The sequence below is a fragment of the Maylandia zebra genome, linkage group LG5, assembly GCF_041146795.1.
Source record: "Maylandia zebra isolate NMK-2024a linkage group LG5, Mzebra_GT3a, whole genome shotgun sequence".
In the NCBI taxonomy this organism is placed as follows: Eukaryota; Metazoa; Chordata; class Actinopteri; order Cichliformes; family Cichlidae; genus Maylandia; species Maylandia zebra.
Window position 1 is genome coordinate 18,422,240 of NC_135171.1, and position 18,458 is coordinate 18,440,697.

The window sequence follows — 18,458 nt, forward strand, 5'->3', positions numbered from 1 at the left end:
GGGGGCAACTGGTGGTGGGACAGTGAAGTTTCTCGCAGGAGTCTCGAGTTGGACACCGCTGGGTTCATAATGATCTCCGCATCTTGCATTTTGGCGCTCGGGCTGTTTTCGTCTGCGCTGGGCAAACATCAGTACGAAGGGGGAAAGTTTTCACATTTGAGGAGGCTGCAGGGGGAATTGGGTGGTGATGAGGAGCGACTTATTCCAGAGAGGAAGGAGCTGCCGAAGCGCAGCGCAGGACTGAATGAACAGACATGTACAGCTTTGCCCGGAGTAGAGTCAGCCCTGCTGAACGACACCAGCACTGTAAGTGACTTCACACCCACAGTGACAGGATTACACGTGAGCTTATTCCTCACATGATGGAGTTGCTCGTAACATTTCCAAACATTTTCCTAACAGATGCACACAAGGAAAGATGTGAATCTTGCATATTAAACTGCTTCTAATTACTGAAGGGGTTTGTAGATTAGTCGATCAACCGATGGAAAGAAATTTTGATAGTCATTCAATCAAATAAAATTAACTCAATACGTTTAACTAACTTAAATGCTCATTAATTAATGTTGAGTATGTGAGTTCAGGACAGTTTGGGATAAAAAGAAAAAAAAAGACTAATACGATTATGTCAAAGATTTATTTAATAGAAAAACAAATAAAAATAGAGGACTATTAAATTTTTCTGTTATTAGTAAATCTGATATTGTTTAATCAATTATTATTTGATTTATAAATGTTTTTACAGGGATCTCCAGTTTGTTTGCTTCGAGCACCTGTATAAAACTTTAAGATGTACTTTTTACTGGCACACGGGACAATCAGTCCTTAAAAAGATTCCAAAGATTTACTGAATATCAAAATATTTGATATTGTGTATGATATTTATTTGTAACTAGTCAATAAACAAACAAAGAAAACGTGGAGAAGGTGAAAGTGGTTTAGTTAAGTAATCTGCCAGTTTCAGCCAGTTCTCCCATTTTTCTAGTTCTTTCTGTTGCAACCTTTTTTAATTGATCTGGATTAATGTAGGTCAGCGCTCCACATGTGTGGTGCTTGCTGACTCTGTGTTTTCATGCTCTGATGGACTAATGGTGCTGGGTGAATGGAGAATGTAACAGCATACAGTCATACGCATTTGACTGTGTTCCTCGTGTCTGGAGGGATCTTGGAAGAGCCGGCTGATAGCATACCTTTACTACCTCTTTGGAATCGCCATGAGATAGTGGAATGGTGGTAGGCATGAAGTACAGTTTTTTTCTTCTTTTTTTTATTCTCAGACAAACAACAACTGAGCATCCAACCAGAAGCACAATAACAACAAACTCATAAGAAGTTACAACAAAGCTCCACAGGATCATTTTCATGTTGTGTGTGTGTGTCTTAGTTGTGCATGTATTACTAATGCTGTGGGGGTCTTGAATCTCTTTATACATTGCGGGGACTTATCTTCCTTATGGGGACAAAAACACATCCATAATGTCAGCCACATGTTTTAAAGTTAGGGGTAGATTGTAAACCAGTGTATTGTCCTCTGAAATCATGGATACACCACTTTGGTGTGTGTGAAGGTAATAGGTGGTGTTACATCATTTCACTGAATGAAACACCTGGTCTTCTATCGACCGTGAAAATAATTCAGTGTGTTTTCAGAGAGCAGGCTCCTCCCTTCTCCTCCGGGCCTTTCTCCCTGACAAACATTCCCCACGTTCTTCTGCTAAACTTCATCTGATCTCCACTGTGGGCTGATGTCTGAGTTATCAGAGCTGCATGCTAGATCAGGAGGGGAAAAAGGATTTAGATCTGTATTATGCGCTCCTTATTTTCCAGATGGCTGTGTAAATTATCAGATCAGACACAGCTGACCTCCTTCTCTCTGTGCTCCTTTTTGTGGTTTTTGTAGACCTGGTAGACTACACAGGATGTGTTCTGTCAGCCAGCCCAAGCCTTAACGTATTTTCCCCGTTTGTGCGAGGTTCATTTAGCTGACTCAGGTTAACAAACTAGCTTGTTTTGTTTTTCTTTTCTTTTCCCCCCCCTTCTTCAGACTCTATCCTGTCTCCCGTTCCCTCAGGCCAAAAAGAACAAAACAAACAGGAAAAAAGTGCTCTGTCCTCAGGGTAGCTGGGGTGCAGCCAGCTGCTGGAGCACCAAGGAAAGCAGCAGAGCTGGTGTACCACATGGTGTGTGTCAGAAAGAAATCTGGCCTTGTTGATACACAGGGAACATACAAGAACGACAAAGTATAAATGAAGGAGGCACTGGTAGAACCCATGATCAACTTGCACTACTTCAGTGGAAAAATTAGCCTGCTGCATCTAATAGCATCAATCAAACATGCTGAATATGTATTTAACATAGCAGATATGTATTGATATGAAAACTTTCCTTACAGAGGGTGGTGCAGGCAAAGATGCTTGATTCCCGTGTTTACCATCCTCTCTGCACAGCCTGCAGCACATGTGGCAGAGTCCAGCTGTGTCTTCACATTAATCCGTTATTCAGTGAACTACGTTGTTAATGTAACAATGAAACTGATGCTACTTTATGTATATACTATATACAGTAAGCCCTTATTTAAAGACAGATATGTCAATATCTTATAGTTTTTACTTCCTTTGTTTCTACCAGCAAAAATGTGAAGGTTTAGCTGGATTTGGGCAGTTGATTAGTTTTTCATTATTCAGTTTATTATGGATACATAAATTATCAGAAGATCTAACAGTCTAGTCCACTGCTATCTATTTCATAGATCAGGCTGCCGTATCCATTTAAAGCCCAAATGATGAAATAATTGCCAGAAAATTTTAATTTCTTTTGAAAAAACAAAAGACTCTTTGAAGCTTTTGACAGAAAAAAACCCCCATTAATTTGACTATATGAACTTCAGTTTGCATTTTATTTGCCACATCCAGCATTTTTTTTTTTTTTTTTTTTTAATTCTGCAGTTTAGGTTTTTTGGTGAGGAAAACAAAGACTGGTGATGCAGAAGTCTCAAAAACTCAAGTATCAAATATGATATGATAGGTCTTCCATTTTTTTTTTTTAGCATGCTAACATTTAGTGTTGGAGCCAACAGATGACAGATTGGCATTGCCATCTGACGAGCCATGCTGCTAGCCTGGAAAGAAAAACATGAAAAAGACCAAACAAAAAGATTTTGATGTGCTGCCCAAGCAGCTAATTATTTGAGAGATTAAAATTTCGCTCATAGACTTAAAATGGGCAATAATCATGATTTTTTTTTAATCACTTTGTAAATGTATTAGTTAAAAATTAATTAGCATTAATTTTTTCTTCTTTTCTGGTATTCCTGGAGAATAAGAATCTAGCAAACAGCTTGGAACTCAAATCGTAGTCGAACAGCAGAGGCTTGCAACGCTGCTTCATGTGTGAGATCAGAGCCTCAGCATTTGACCTCCTTCTGAAGTTTTATGCGTGTAAACATTGCTGAAGCAGAGAGAATAAGGAGCTCATTGTGTTGCCTTTTCTGTGAGAGGACTTTACTGTGCTCCCACCCACAGACTGTGTGTTATTGAGTCTGCTTGTATAGATGTTTGTATGTGTCTATTTGTGATGTACACTCCAGAAGTTTTGTTGTTACTGAACTAAATGCCAGATTCGGGAGGTTAGAGAAGCCTTTACAGAGCAGCTCTGGACCCTTAAATCCAACATGAGACACAGCATGAGGTCATGTCTGGTATGTGAGGCCATGTTCAACTGGTTCAGGCATATCTTCATTTTTACATACATGATGTTAATTCCTACATTTAGATGTCTATCTTGGCCCGTGATAATCTTATAGAGGAGATTATAAATCTGAGGAGTTTTCACTTCCTGGTTAAATACTAGGTAAAAAACAAAAAAAGACAACCTATGATATAAATGCAGTGTTTGATCGTTTAGGTGTGTGTACTGCAGCTGGGCAAGTCAGCTTTAGTCCATATAGAGTTTCAGAGAAACCGATGTGGAAAGTGTCCCACTGGTTTAAATTTAACACAGGTGTGATAGCAACTGGCAGAAACATTTGCAAAGACTTAGTATTAGGACAAGACATGACTTAAATTTCATATTGTTTAGTTTGAAATGATCATAATATTTTACATTTTATGATATGACTCCTCTGCTTACCTTATATTCTCATGCTCTGCTGTGATTGTACAGTCATTTATGTCCTCCTCAGGATGAATTATATTAACTTTGTTGATTTTAGCATTGGTAGTCATCCCGCATTTCAGTTTCTACAATTATGTTGATTTTGAGCAAGATACCAGCACAGCTAATGACATTCCCATCAGCCTCAGCTCTTCTTGTATTTGCATGGTTTGAAAACTCTGCTTGTTATTAGTGGCATTGCTGGCATTTTTAGCATGTTCACAAGCATTTATCTCAAAGCATTACTTTGCTATAAGCTCCTGTAGCCTCTTCAGTAGTTTTTAACATGACTCAGTGCAGTGATAAGTCCAACCTTACTGCTTCCACAGGAATTAAGAGGGTAAGTAGCAGTAGCCAGCTGCTGCTAATCCAATGCCCTTGATTAGATGATCATCAGCAAGTGTGAACACTTCGATTAAAAACACAAGTTTTTGCAGCTTATTGGTCTGGAGCATGCAAGGGTGTATTAAAGCAACCCCACAGTCTTCACAAGAGTGGACTTCCAAGTAAATTTAGACTCTCCATGTTATGATCCATGAACTACTCTTTATACCAGAGTATTCTAGAGTGAAACGTGAGGCCATCTGTCCAACAGCTTGGCCGAAACTGGGTCATGCAACAGGACAATTATCCAAGGCACAGGGGCGAATGTACAACCAAATGGCTGAAAAAGAAAAGAATCAAGGTGTTGCAATGGTCCAGTCAAAGTCCTTAAGAGAGCTGTGCATCAGTTCAAACCTCAATAAACTGAAGCAACACTATAACGAAGACTGGGAAGTGGGAGGAGTACTTTTCATAGAGTCCTCTGAAAACTTTGCCTTGGTTGTCTGGGAAAATTTAAGTATGTGTGTGTACTCTATATGTACATATTTATATTCATATCTGCTTATTTAATCCTTATTCGCATTATCTAATAGTATCATAAATTGTGTTAAGGTGATTAAAAAAACTAACGATATACTTAGAATGCTAATACTTGTAGCTGTGTAGTCTCATTAAAACATGTCTAGTGGAGCATATGCTAATAGTTTTGCTTTCTTATATCTCGTAAAAATCTTTAAAGTCTTGACATTTAGCCTGTAGGTTCAAGCTAGAGAGTGAGTTTTGGGGAGGACAGCACATATGACTTTTTAAAAAAACTGACCAATAGGATGAAAAGAGGATTGCAAACGGGGTTGTAAAATAGTTATACGATCAAAATAGGAACAGATGGATGCAGGAGGCATACGGCAGGCGTGACCATCTTCTGTGGCTTTATGGACACAGACGCTTTTGGGCTGTACTCACCTTGAAAACATCTTTGTCCCTCCAGCTAAAGAGAGGAGGGGAGTAACCTGCTCCCTCAGACTCCAAACATTGTGGGCTGTGGCTAGAGACCAAACACTTGAGCTTCAGTCGGGATGAATGAAGAGGAATGTTGTTTTTCTGTCAGAGTTGGGAAATAGTAGTTCTGCTCCCTCCGTGCCTCTAATATTATGTCACACCTGTTCCTTTTATTTTGAACTTTGAGTCTTTCGGGGCTTGAGGAATGTATTAGTAAGTGACTGTTAAGGTAAACACCGGAAAAATTGGCTACATTCAGCCTTAATGTCTGTCATGTGTTTGAGAGAGTGTTCTTGCTGCGTTCGAGACATTAGCAAAGTGTGTTGTTCTCTGGCTTCGTCTTTGTGATTTACACAGGAATGTAGGTCACACAGGCAGAGTGCATCCAAATGACCGAGCTGCTTTGGACAGTATGGAAAATTCAAGCTGTCCTCTCCGTTCATGTGTCTAGTTTTTAGTAAACAGCAGTGTTTTCTGTATTTTCACTAAAATGTCTTCTTTTTTTCCCTCCCTTTCAGTTCACGTTCAAGGTGCAGACATTGGGTTCACTGTCTTTAGCCTGGGTGGGCAATGGATCAGGGGTGAGTTCATGTGTATGACAATATATAACTCCAAGATGATGCTTGATTTCTGTGTAACTCCATTCATCTCTCACCCCAGGTGCTGCTGGTGTTGACAACCTTTCAGGTGCCTTTGTTCATGATCCGCTTCGGCCAGTCTAACCTTTACAGGAGGTGAGAAGTGCCTCGCTGCTGGTTTGGTTTAGTGGCTTTATTAAACTTTTACTAATTACAGTGGTCTGAGGGTCTAACTGCAACCTTGTCTGTGTGTCAGTGAAGACTATGGGAAGACGTTCAAAGACGTGACTCATCTGATTAACCACACCTTCATCCAGACAGAGTTCGGCATCGCTATCAGTCCAGACCACTCAGGGAAGGTGAGTGATTCTTTAAAAGAGTCAGTACATGCAGTGCAATACGATGAAGTATCCTCAAAGGTTTTTGCAGTTGTGGATCATTTCTCATCTACTTGTGTTTTCAGTAAAACAGCACAATTTCCTCAGTTCTTCTGTTGTTTACATCTAAAGAAAACAGTAAATAAATGTCAGTTGTAATCCTCTGATTCACAGGTGGCATCTCCAAAATGTTTATTTGATCTGATAATCCACTGACATAAAATGAAGAAAAGCAACGAATCCCCACCTGAATAATGTTCAGTGCTTTGGTTTGATTTAAATGTGTTTTCTCTCTCATCAGCTACGTGACCGATTGATTTAACTCTGGCTCTTTTGTTTGGCATCAGGTGATCCTGAGCGGTGATGTGTCCGACGTCGGGGGTTTTCGGCTGTTTCGCTCGCAGGACTTTGGACTGACCTTTGTTTCCACCGACCTGCCATTTGAGCCCCTCATTCAGATCCTGTACAACCCCGGGGACTGCAACAAACTTCTGACACTCAGTATCATGGTATATAGTCAGGGATTTGGAGTTTCAATAAAAGAAAACCTCTCTTCTCCTGAAGTGAACCATTTCCTTCCTAATTTCTCAATTAGGAATGGGTAAATACTAAAAATAAACATGTACTCCCTTTTTACTGACAAAGCTTTTTTCTTTTAAGATGGACCTGTGGTTGTCTGAGGACTTTGGTGCCACCTGGAGGAAGATCCACGACAGTGTGTGTTTGGTCAGATGGTAAGAACTGACCTCCCCATCAGATTGATGTTAAAGTATAATTAAGGACAGGGGAGACAATCAGGACAGGTGAGGGGTGTGAACCTTACCTTTGGCCTTTTTTTTTCTTAGAGACTTTCCCTCAACTTTAATGAAAGTGACATATAAACATAAAGCAGTGCGCGCTTCCTTTAGACAGGATTCCTGCTCTCTGTTTCTGAGCCAAGAGTGAATTTCGGGCCCAGGTTAAAGGCCACTGGTGCTTACACATAAAATAAATGTTTCTCATAAAACACAAGTTTCCATCACTGACAGGCACATTTGTCCGTGTGGGTTTACAAACAGTCAACATGTACGTCTTTGCTTTTGGTAAAAATAGGAGTGTGTGTGTTCTTTGTCCATTGTTGTTTTTCCAGCTGCTTTCCTCACCACAGTCTGTATCCCCCATCCTGACTCTGGTTTTATTTGAACACCAGAGTTCACATGAGGTTGCGGTGTCAGCCTGCGGTTGTTAGCGCTGCATTGTGGGAAGATTGTGATAGCTCTGTGCGACCACAGCTGTCATTTAGGCCTCAACCTAAATTGACTGCAGAGCCAGGGAGCTGAGGTTGCTGTCAGACTGAATCATGAGTCAGCAGTGGCATTCTTATTCAGCCCGCAGTCCTTGAACCAGAATCTGTGCAGTGTGAAAACCTTCATCTTGTTTGGCAGCGAACAAAACCCGACAGAACTTGTGGGGGGTGTCTGTGTGTGTGTGTGTGTGTGGGGGGGGGGTAACCAAGGTAACCAGGGTTGATGTCTGCCTTGCTCACACCAGCACTTTAAAACCATAACCATAATCTGCAATTTATATAAGTTCCAAAAGTGGATCTACATTTGATTTACAGATGTTAAACAATGTTAGCGCAATTAGATCTTTCCCTCCGCCGTCTGATTCTACCCGATTATGGTTTGTTTTTCTCACACACAGGGGTCCAAAGAATAGCATCTACTTTACCACAAACAACAACGGATCATGCAGTAAGTGAAGATAACACCATCCCTCCACAGAAGCCCTTTCAGACATGCACTCCTTTTATGAATCCACACCACCTGAATGTGTCGTATCCGAACGCGGACCCAGGTTTATCGTTCCTTAAAAGTTGTGCCTTGTTGTTGACAGTCATGAGTTACTTTCAACTTGGCAGTCTAAACCAAATGGATTCTTACACACGAATAGATCCACACAGTATAAAAAGTTTCTCGTATTTCAGTATTTATTTCATGATTTATTTCCAATCAAGAAATTCCATCTATGTGCAACTCAATCCATTCCTTTAACAGACTTATTAAAGCAGCAGAGATATGTATCCCCACTTTATGTGGGTAAAGCGCTATATTAACACGTTCAATGATAACTAACTTCACTAACTTCACCTTTTTTTTTCTGTCAGATGACAAAGGCATGTTACATCTACGAAAGACATTCGACTACGGTAAAAGTTTCCACACCATTGCAACGAGAGTTTACTCATTTGTACTTGGAGGAAGATTTGTTTTCGCCTCCATCATGACTGGCACGGTACGTCTGTGTGTGTGCGCGCACCTTTGTACCTTTATTCTTTAAGAGCTGAGTGTGTTTGTTTTGTGAACAGACATTGCATTTTTGCAGTCTGTGTATTTAGTGGCATTGGGTGTAGTTGTTTATTTGTACACCCATTTTCTTCTTCTTCTTCTTCTTCTTTCTATGCTTTCTTTACTCAGTTTGCAAAACAAAAATACATCTTCTCACTTAAAGCGTTCAAATAGTTTGTGACATCTGGCATTAATGTTCAGTCTGTATCTGGATATCCTATCTGGGTAACTAAACACAGATACAGGAAATCTTTCATACCTCATGCAATAACTATTTGTTATACAATACATCTGTCTGGCAAAGAGTCATCTGCTCTTTAATTTTATAGCATAGCATAGCATCTTTATTTATAATGCACTTTACATTATGACTTTATTGTCTTTTAAAACGATCTTTTTCCTGCATGGATATTAAAATATTTGATTTTACTTGCTATATATTATTATTAGTTGTCTTATAAATATTATTTATAGCTTGTCTCTACTCAAAATCGCATGCTTGTAGTGTAAATGCTTGGATTGTGACTGGAATGCAGTTTGTTTAGTGTGACTGTATCTGGAGTTGGCCTGGCCCACATTCTTAAGATGATGATCTGCTCACACAAAGTTGAAAGGCCGTCTACATCTTCCTCCTGGCTTAGCTTTCAAGATAAAAGCACAGTTTTATAAACGTATTTCCAACGATGCTTTGCTTGACTGGGAATACAGTATAAGCCATGCATGCAGAGGAATTTACTCACACTCCTTGAACTCACATATTTCATGTAGAATTTAATGTTTTAATGTCTGGTGTAAAGGCAAATAAAAGAGACAGACTGGGTGTCTTTAATAATACGGGGTGTAGGCGATGAGCATATACTGTATAACCAACAGTGTCATACAGGTGCCTGGATTTTGGTGTAATGATTCCCACTAAAAGTAGCATAAATACACCTTCTGTGCAGTAATTGTGTCTGTGAATGTGTGTGTGACAGAGTACAGAGCGTATGATCCACGTCTCAGTAGATGGCGGCGAGACGTGGAACATGGCTCAGCTTCCTACAGTCACCCACGAGCAGTTTTATTCCATCCTGGCAGCCAATCAGGACGTGATCTTCATGCACGTGGATGACCCCGGTGGTAAGAACTGGTGCTGATGATGATTTCTCTTCTGCTATCAGTTAACATATCCAAGTGTATAATCCAGACATGTGTTCTGTGCGGGGCAGACTCTGGTGTTGGAACCATCTATGTGTCAGATGACAGAGGAACTGTGTTCTCCAAGTCTCTGGAGCGCCACCTCTACACAACCACAGGAAGTGACACTGACTTCACTGTCATCCATTCACTCAGGGGCGTCTACATGACCAGTGTGCTCGCAGACGGTCAGTTAACACACTAGTTAAATGTAGAAAATGTGAAAATTATCTTCTGCTAGGAATTTAAGTGAATTTTGAATCCATCATGTTTGTTTTGCAGATGGCACAGTGGAGACTGTAATCACCTATGACCAAGGAGCAAAGTGGCAGAGGCTGCGCAGACCAGAGAACAGCCACTGTAACACTGACACCTCTACCAACAGACCTAACAGAGTGAGACACACAGACACAAGTATTGGAGTATATTTTTATTAGGATGTGGTCGCATGTGACCTCTTGTAATGCCCCAAAATGAACTCTTTCAAACGGATTTAATTTCTCAGTACGAGCCAGTGTGTAAACATTGTTTTCATCACTGTGTCTTTACAGTGCAGGCTACACATCCACGCCTCCTACAGCACCACCATGAAGATGAACGTCCCCATGCTTCCTCTCTCACAGCCCAGTGCAGTGGGCCTCATTCTGGCCCACGGTAAGACACACCAAGCCACCAAATTCTTTCAGTGCAATCAGTTTTACTGAATGTTTCTTGATAGTCTCCCTCCCTTTTCTCCAGGCAGTGTTGAAGATGCAGATTCAGTTCTTTTCCCTGATGTGTATGTGTCTGATGATGGGGGCTACTCATGGATGTTGGCCCTCAAGGGACCCCATCATTATGCTATACTGGACTCAGGAGGCCTGCTGGTGGCTGTGGAGCACACTAACTTACCTGTCAGCCAGATAAAGTGCGAACAACTGTTAAACACTGTCTAGCATTTTGTGACATATATGTAAGTGTTTGTGTGCGTCACTTTTGCAGCTAATGTTTTTTTTAACCACCCATCAGGTTTTCCACAGATGAAGGACAGTGCTGGCATACATATAACTTCACCAATGACCCACTTCACTTCAGTGGCATGGACAGTGAGCCTGGCTCTCGCTCCATGAACGTCAGCCTGTGGGGCTACAGGAAGGACTTCAGTAAATGGGTGGTGATCACTATAGACTTCAGGAAGCTCCTCACCAGAGACTGTGAGTAAGGCACAGAGGATGGCGATGTTTGTGCAGCATTACAGCAAGTGTGTTTTCACTATGATAATGTGCGTGTTTGCTTTTGCAGGCACAGAAGGAGACTACGTGCAGTGGCTGGCTCACTCTTCAGACACCACTGGTTCTAATGATGGCTGTTTGCTGGGCTATAAAGAGACCTTCTTACGCCTGAGGAAAGGCTCTGTTTGCTGGAACGGGAGGGACTATGCAGTCACCAAGAGGCTGTCCCCCTGTCCATGTACACTGGATGATTATCACTGGTATCTCCTTGTTCACTTCATCTCCTTTTGTGCAAGTGATTGGTGTAATAGATGAACTTGTGACTTTATTATGGTATTCTTGAAACTGGATTTTGATTTTTACATAAGAAGATTGTGGGGTATACATTATATTTGTAGAAATGCTCTTTATGCATGACTTTTTCCTTCAACACATTATTTATTCTGCTATTCAGTCTCTCTACTAGTTCAAAATACACTATGTGGACAAAAGTATTGGAACACGTACACATCAAACCCACAGGAACCTTTATGACATCCATTTCTAATTCCAAAGGCATTAATATGAAGTTGGACTATAGCTATAACAGCTTCCACTCTTCTGGGAAGGCTTTCTACAGCATTTTTGGAATGTGTGTGGGAATTTTTGCCCATTCATCCAGAATGGCATTTATAAGCTCAGATGTTGGTAAAGAGGACCTGGCTTTTAATCTCTTTTCTAGTTCAACCCAAAGGTGGTGTTCAATGGGTTTGAGGTCAGGGCTCTGTCTGGACCAGTCAAATTCTTCCACACCAAACTCATCCAGCCATGTCTTTATGAACCTTGCTTTGTGCACAGGCGCGCAGTCATCCTGGAAAGAAGGGGTTTTTCCATAACTGTTCCCACAAAGCTGTAAGGAGAGAATTTTCAAAAATATCTTGGTAAGCTGAAGCATTTAGATTTATCTTCACTGAACATGTTTCTACTGATCCAGAGTCCAGTGACAACGTGCTCCATCCAATGCTTTGGATTGCTCCTGGGGATGTAAAGCTTGCATGTAGCTGCTGATCAGCTGCCATGAAGCTCCCAGCGCACAGCTTTTGTGCTGATGTTAATGACAGAAGAGGTTTGGACCTGTGCAGTTATTTAGTCAGTAGAATACTGGTGACTTTTACACCTCAACATCCAGTCTGTAACTGTACCTGTGACTTGCTGTGGTTCCTAATTGCTTCCACTTTGCAATAATATCACTTACATGTGATCGTGGAATGTCTAGAAGGGAAGAAATTTTATGAACTGACTATTACAGTACCACTCTCAAATACAGTGAGATCACTCTTCCACAAATGTGTAAATGTAGACTGCATGGCTAGGTGTTTGCTTTTCTACACCAGTGGGACTGAATAAAATACTGGAATACAGTGATAAACAAGTGTGGCCCAATATTTTTGTCCATATAGTCTAAATTTGATCTATCTTATCTTATTTGCATATTTGACAGTTCAATGAATCTTCAGCTTTTTGCATTCAACAGTGCATTAGTGTAGAAATGACACAGCTTTGTGTTGCAGTGATTTTGGGTATTACCGACCAGAGAACAGCTCAGAGTGTGTGGAGCAGGAAGAGTTGAAGGACCGTCCTTTGGAGTTCTGTTTAAATGGGACCACTGAACAGCTGCAGACCAGTGGGTGAGGACATTTTTACCCCCCCCCCAAAAAAAACCAAAACCTCTTACTAACCAAGATACATTATGCATTATAATTATAATACACATTTTGCATATTATACATACTATCCCTGTGCCTGAGATGCACAAACCATTTTTACACATCCACAACACCCCTGAACTCTTCTTGGACTCACCTGGCATGTGTGAAATGCAACGTCCAAGGCAATCAGATCATTTTTGGGGGGGTTCGGCTATGTACTGATATTTTTGTTTTTGTGGTACAGCTTGTGATCTTTGCTCAATCCAGCATGAAAGTTAAAAGAAAATAGCATTTTCTTCATTTCTGTGATTATGAATTTAACGTTAAAAAGTATTGTGTTTTATTTTAGCAATGGGGAGGAATATAATTATATACCATATTTACTAATCAAAAACACACACTCTCGATTATATACTCCCTTTGTTCTGCTTGTCTGTCTGTCTGTGAGCAGTCTAGCATCCACTTTTCAAGATATCATGTTTTTTGTGAGCCTAGATAGAAATAAGAGCTTGAGCTTATTTAATTTAAATAATTTAACATTTAAAATAAAAATAAAAGTCAAAGCTTAACTGGTGAGAAAAATGTCAGGAAACCATATCAAGTGATATATCAGATGAAAAGGCATGGAGAGAGCTGTACAACACACTTGTTGTAATAAAAACATCATAAAACATCAGTTTTTAGAATAGCCAACTGTCTCTGATTTCAGTCTGCTAGAAAAATGGCATGAAAGTGGGTCAATGGGCCTGCAAATCTTAGATGGAGAAGCAGAAAATATTCTAAAAATTTGATGATTTGAGTTGTTGAAAACACATATTTAACTAAATTATTTTCTGAGTTATTAGTTGTGTTCTTTTAGACAGGACAATCTATCTATCTAATATCTTAAAGCAGCATGAAAACTGAATGAAAACGCAATTTTCTTCATTTCTGTGTTCAGATATCGTCACTAGGTGTCATTTGCACTTTGAAGTTTTTTTATTAATGTGTCAGAAAGGACAGCTGAGAAAAAAAATCCAGACCTCGTTCTTCCAGAATTGTAACAAAGTTCTTGTGCAAAAGCAGGTCCATTTACAAACAGACACTTCAGGAACTGTTGGTGTCCATGCTTCAAGACAGGATTTTCTAAATGGCCATTCTTTTTCCCACTTTTTTTGTGTTTGTTAATCTCCCTCCACTGTTGTCAGGAATAATATTTTGAGTTGTTCTGCTGTAACTGATGTCCTTTTCTTTGAATTTTGTCTCGCCTTACATATATCTGTCCCTCCTTTTCAAGCTACCGGAAGATTCCCAGCAGCCAGTGCGAGGGAGGTTTCCAACCAGTTAGGAAAGAGACGGACTTGAGGAAGATGTGCACCAGCAACGCTCTTATTCCTTATTCCCTAGTGAGTTCTGCTTATTCTGAAATACAGGCTGTGCACGTTAGTATATAGACTTATTGGGACAAAATGAAAGTTAAGGAAGGGTCTGATCTTCAGCATGGTCAGCACTGGAGGTGTGAAATGGCTAATCACGTAGCAGCTTGAGTCGAGCTTTTGATCAAATGTAGTAAAAATGTGAAAATTTTAACATCTGTTAACAGAAAGTGTAAATTGATGTTTCTCTTCACTATTGAAACACACATATTTAGAGTTTAGAGGTAAATGGAGATACAGACTGATGAAGAGCAGAACATTTTTTGATGAGACGTAACAGCCATAAACTTTACCACTTCCCCCAAAAGTCTGTCTAATCTTTTATTAGTACATGTAAGCGTTCTAAAGTGATTCCTCTGCCAGTTTGACCTACAAGAGTCACTTTTTCATGCTTTCTCTTGGTGACTCTTATCGAATGAATGGCATTAAACCGCAGGCTTGTTAACTAACTGAAAAGGAAAGAAGGGGAAAAACAGCACAGGGGAAAAAAAGTTAAGTCTTGTGGTGTCACAGAATCATTTTTTGCAAACAGCATGATGGCATTGTAAAATGACTTACTCAGTGATTTCAGACTCCAGTGTTGTTGTCATTTCCAAAGCAAGATGTCGTCAAGCCAGTGTAACAGAAAATGAGGCGGTGCAGTGGGCAAAATCATTTGTGTTTGCTTTTTGAATGAATTTAAGGAGCATTATTGCTCATCATTGTTCTACAGATCTAATTGAGTTTCATGCTTTGTGAATGTTTTAAATCTATAAAACGGATGTGTGTATTTTCCTTTTTTGTTTGGATCCTTTACCTTTTCCTTACTAAAAAGTTTGTTTTTGTTTACTTTTTAAAAGACACTTCGGAAGCCCAAATAACGTATAAACTGTAGGCCGAGGAACCTAGTGCACTGCGTTGCATATTTAAACTTTTCCCGTCTCTTGAACAGATTGAAAACAGTTCAACGAATACTGCTCTCATAGTCATGGTCGTCATAGCGATCCTCCTGACAAGCGCTGTCGCAGGTGTTTGGCTGGTTAAGAAATATGTCTGTGGAGGACGGTGGGTTACTTTCTTTTCTTTTTTCACCCTTTGCAGCCGCAGTAATAAATGATGCACTCACATCTCTTCGGTTTCTTCCTAATATGGACTTTTGTCCTCATCAGGTTCCTCGTGCACCGTTACTCTGTTATGAGGGAACATGCTGAAGCTAACAAAATAGAAGGAGTGGATGATGTGGACCCCCACTACATGGAGACAGGAAAAGCACAGTACAATGAGGACTCGGATCAGGTAGATGTTGTGTAAAGGGCCCCTTATATTTATTAGTTTTACCTAAAACGCTGTGATTATCTAAAAACACTGTTATACTGTTTGTGTCTCCCCATAGGACCTTTTAGAATAAGATTTCTTCCCACTCAAAGGCTCTTCAGACTAAATCTAAAGCAGTCTTTCATGATGCCTGGGCATTCCTGTTGCTCCCACATGCTGATTAACATCTGCTTCTCACTTCTCGCTATCCCCTGGAGGCCGGAGGACTCAGCAGCAGCGGGGCGACTTCCTATATTGCTTCCTTGTACCGGCTGAGACTCCCAGCAAATAGGCGCACTGGTGATTTTGGGAGGGGACAGAAGAAAGCCTCTGGGATCCCCGGAGAGCTTTTGTTCTCTCTGTCACAGAAAATTCTGTAAAGACCTTTGAGCGTGAAAATGTGCTCCATTGTGCTCTGTATGTTTCCTTTCATGATGACCTGAGAAGAGACCGCGTTGCACTGCACAAGCACCATGCAGCTGCTACAGCTTGGACATGTGGGTGCACAGAATGTTTTATTAAGAGCTGGGAAACATGGGAGAAACAGGACACAGAAAATAATCAGTATTTTAGCTCAGAGTTTTCATCTGCTGTCAGTTAAGTAGTTTTTGTACTCTGTACATTTAAAACTTTAGGATCCAGTCCTTGTGTTCATGGTGGGCCACTTTATATGTTTCGCTAATCGCTAAAATGAAGCAATAACATAATTTTTTGTTCCTCATTTTGTCACAGGTTTTGGGAAATTGGGGTTTTGTATTTGATACTAACTCCTGTGAACAGTGGTACCTATTTTTAATAGTCTTTTTCTTTCAACCATACTGTCTGGACCTATGAAGATAAAAACTGGCCAGAATCGCTTAATGCACTAGAAATTGTAAGACTCAAATTGGTGATTGGAATTGGCTTTTTTTAAGGAGAACCTTTCATCTTTTGTTAGGTACCAGATAATGTGTCAAAGTTAATGTAGTTCTTGCTTTTAAAACATGTTCTCCTAGTTCAGTGTGCAAATAATGGATATTAAAAACCAGAAGCTGCTGTGCTACTGGGATTTTCCTGCACAACCATTCCTTCACAGAGAATGGTCTGAAAAAGAGAAAATATGCAGTTAGTAAGTTTTCTTGGTGGAGATTTCTTGTTGATGTCAGAGGAGCTTTGAGCTGACAGGATTCCAACAGTAACTCAAATAACCATTCGTTACAACCAAGGTATGCGGAAGAGCATCTCTGAATGTACCACCCACTACACAGCAGATGGGCTACAGCAGCGGAAGACCAGACTGCTGTCAGCTAAGAACAGGAAGTGGAGGGTATATCTGCATAGGATCACAGGTATTAGACAACAGCAGATTGTTGCAGACCAGGCATCAACAATCTGCTGTTGCCTGGACTGATGAGTCTCAGTTTCTGTTGTGACAATCAGATAGGGTCAGAAACAACGGGAAACCACGGATCCATCCTGCCTTTTATCATCAGTTTGGGATGGTGGTGGTGTAATGGTGTGGTGGATATTTTTCTTGGCACACTTGTAGACCACACCACAGTGCATTCTTCCCATGGCTGCTTCCAGCTCAATAACGTCATGTTACAAAGCTCAAATCTTCCCAAACTGGTTTCTTGAACACGAGAAAGAGTCCACTGTACTCAAATGGCCTCCACAGACACTAGATTACAATACAGCACCTCTTACACAATTTAAACAATCTATTACGTATATAAACTGTAGTAAACAAGAGTAAACAATTTTAGTCCTTCATTTTTAGTGCCTAGTGAAACCCAGCCCAACACAGTCATTATTTTTCACTCTCCTGCGAGTGTGGTGAAAATGAAAGATTTGAATTATTGCCAAAGCACTTTTAATGGATATTTTTCAAACGTTAGGCCAGCATTATAAAAACTTATGCTCATCCAAACCCTTTACTTGAACTTCTATGATATTTTTGTTTAACAGGATGCGCCAGTACATTGCTGTTTGTTTGTTTGTTTGTTTGTTTGTTTGTTTGTTTGTATTTCACTGACATTTCAGCCAGGCATAATCAGCAAATAAATAACGATAGTGGTTTTAAAAAGAAGTGCAAACATTTCTATAATCATCTGATATCAGCGCAACACAAAACATAACCTCACTTTTTGTTCACAATAACAGTGTATTAAGATTAATGGTGCCTGGTGACCGTAAGGAGCGCTTGCTTTATAAAATTAACTACACCTGTGTCCCAGTACGCATGTCTGTGTAATATCAAGTGTTTTAGCTGGTATGTTGGCTGGCTGCCTTTTTTATTATCTGCGATGGAAGAAGTATAACATTTGACACACATGTAGGGCTTATGGCTAATGCTTGTATTCTCCAGCAGATGCAATACCACCCCAGCAAATAAGCTATTGCAATAAGCTGGCCTAATACTGAGGCATAACTCAAGGATCGTTTGGTGGACTTTGTCAGATATGAAAGCAGGTTTTTAATGCTTGATCCTTCTTGATTTACTTAACTGTCAGTAAGAACAAGCCCAGCTGTCTCCTGTATTTAATGATTTATTATTGCACTACGTCTACAGATGTGTGATGTTGCGTGTGTTCTAGTCCTTGTGTGTTTTGTAAAATATCAGGGGCCAAGATGGGTGACATTCTTTCCATCTCGTTTTCTCCGCTGTCTGTTTGCTGGGATGAGTAACTCTGGATTTAATATTCTGTCGAGCAGATGTTTTTATAACAATGTTTGCATTTATAGACTGAAATAATACTCTCTTTTACATCTGTGCTCTTGTGCTGGAGTTTTCTTCAACACAACACAAAGTACATAGAAAAAATTACAGTACTTTAGCAGCAATTATTTTAATAGTATTTTTGTGTCAAAATACACCCTAAAAAGAACATAAAGTCAGTTTTTTTCCTTTTTGAGGAGATTAGTTTTTACTGTTATCA

General features: G+C 40.1%; 1 protein-coding gene across 1 annotated transcript; it reads left to right on the forward strand.

The window, feature by feature from the left end:
* The first annotated feature begins 6 nt into the window (after positions 1–6).
* LOC101478643 (sortilin) lies at positions 7–17,412 on the forward strand. Its single transcript, XM_004545100.3, has 20 exons — positions 7–306; positions 5,994–6,056; positions 6,136–6,209; positions 6,310–6,412; positions 6,778–6,939; positions 7,091–7,164; positions 8,114–8,163; positions 8,577–8,704; positions 9,732–9,876; positions 9,966–10,121; positions 10,216–10,328; positions 10,485–10,587; positions 10,672–10,840; positions 10,942–11,126; positions 11,215–11,404; positions 12,695–12,811; positions 14,109–14,217; positions 15,179–15,291; positions 15,396–15,522; positions 15,620–17,412. Exons 1-20 carry the CDS (start codon positions 70–72, stop codon positions 15,632–15,634), a joined length of 2,433 nt encoding a protein of 810 aa, XP_004545157.1. The 5' UTR covers positions 7–69; the 3' UTR covers positions 15,635–17,412.
* Positions 17,413–18,458: the final 1,046 nt, after the last annotated feature.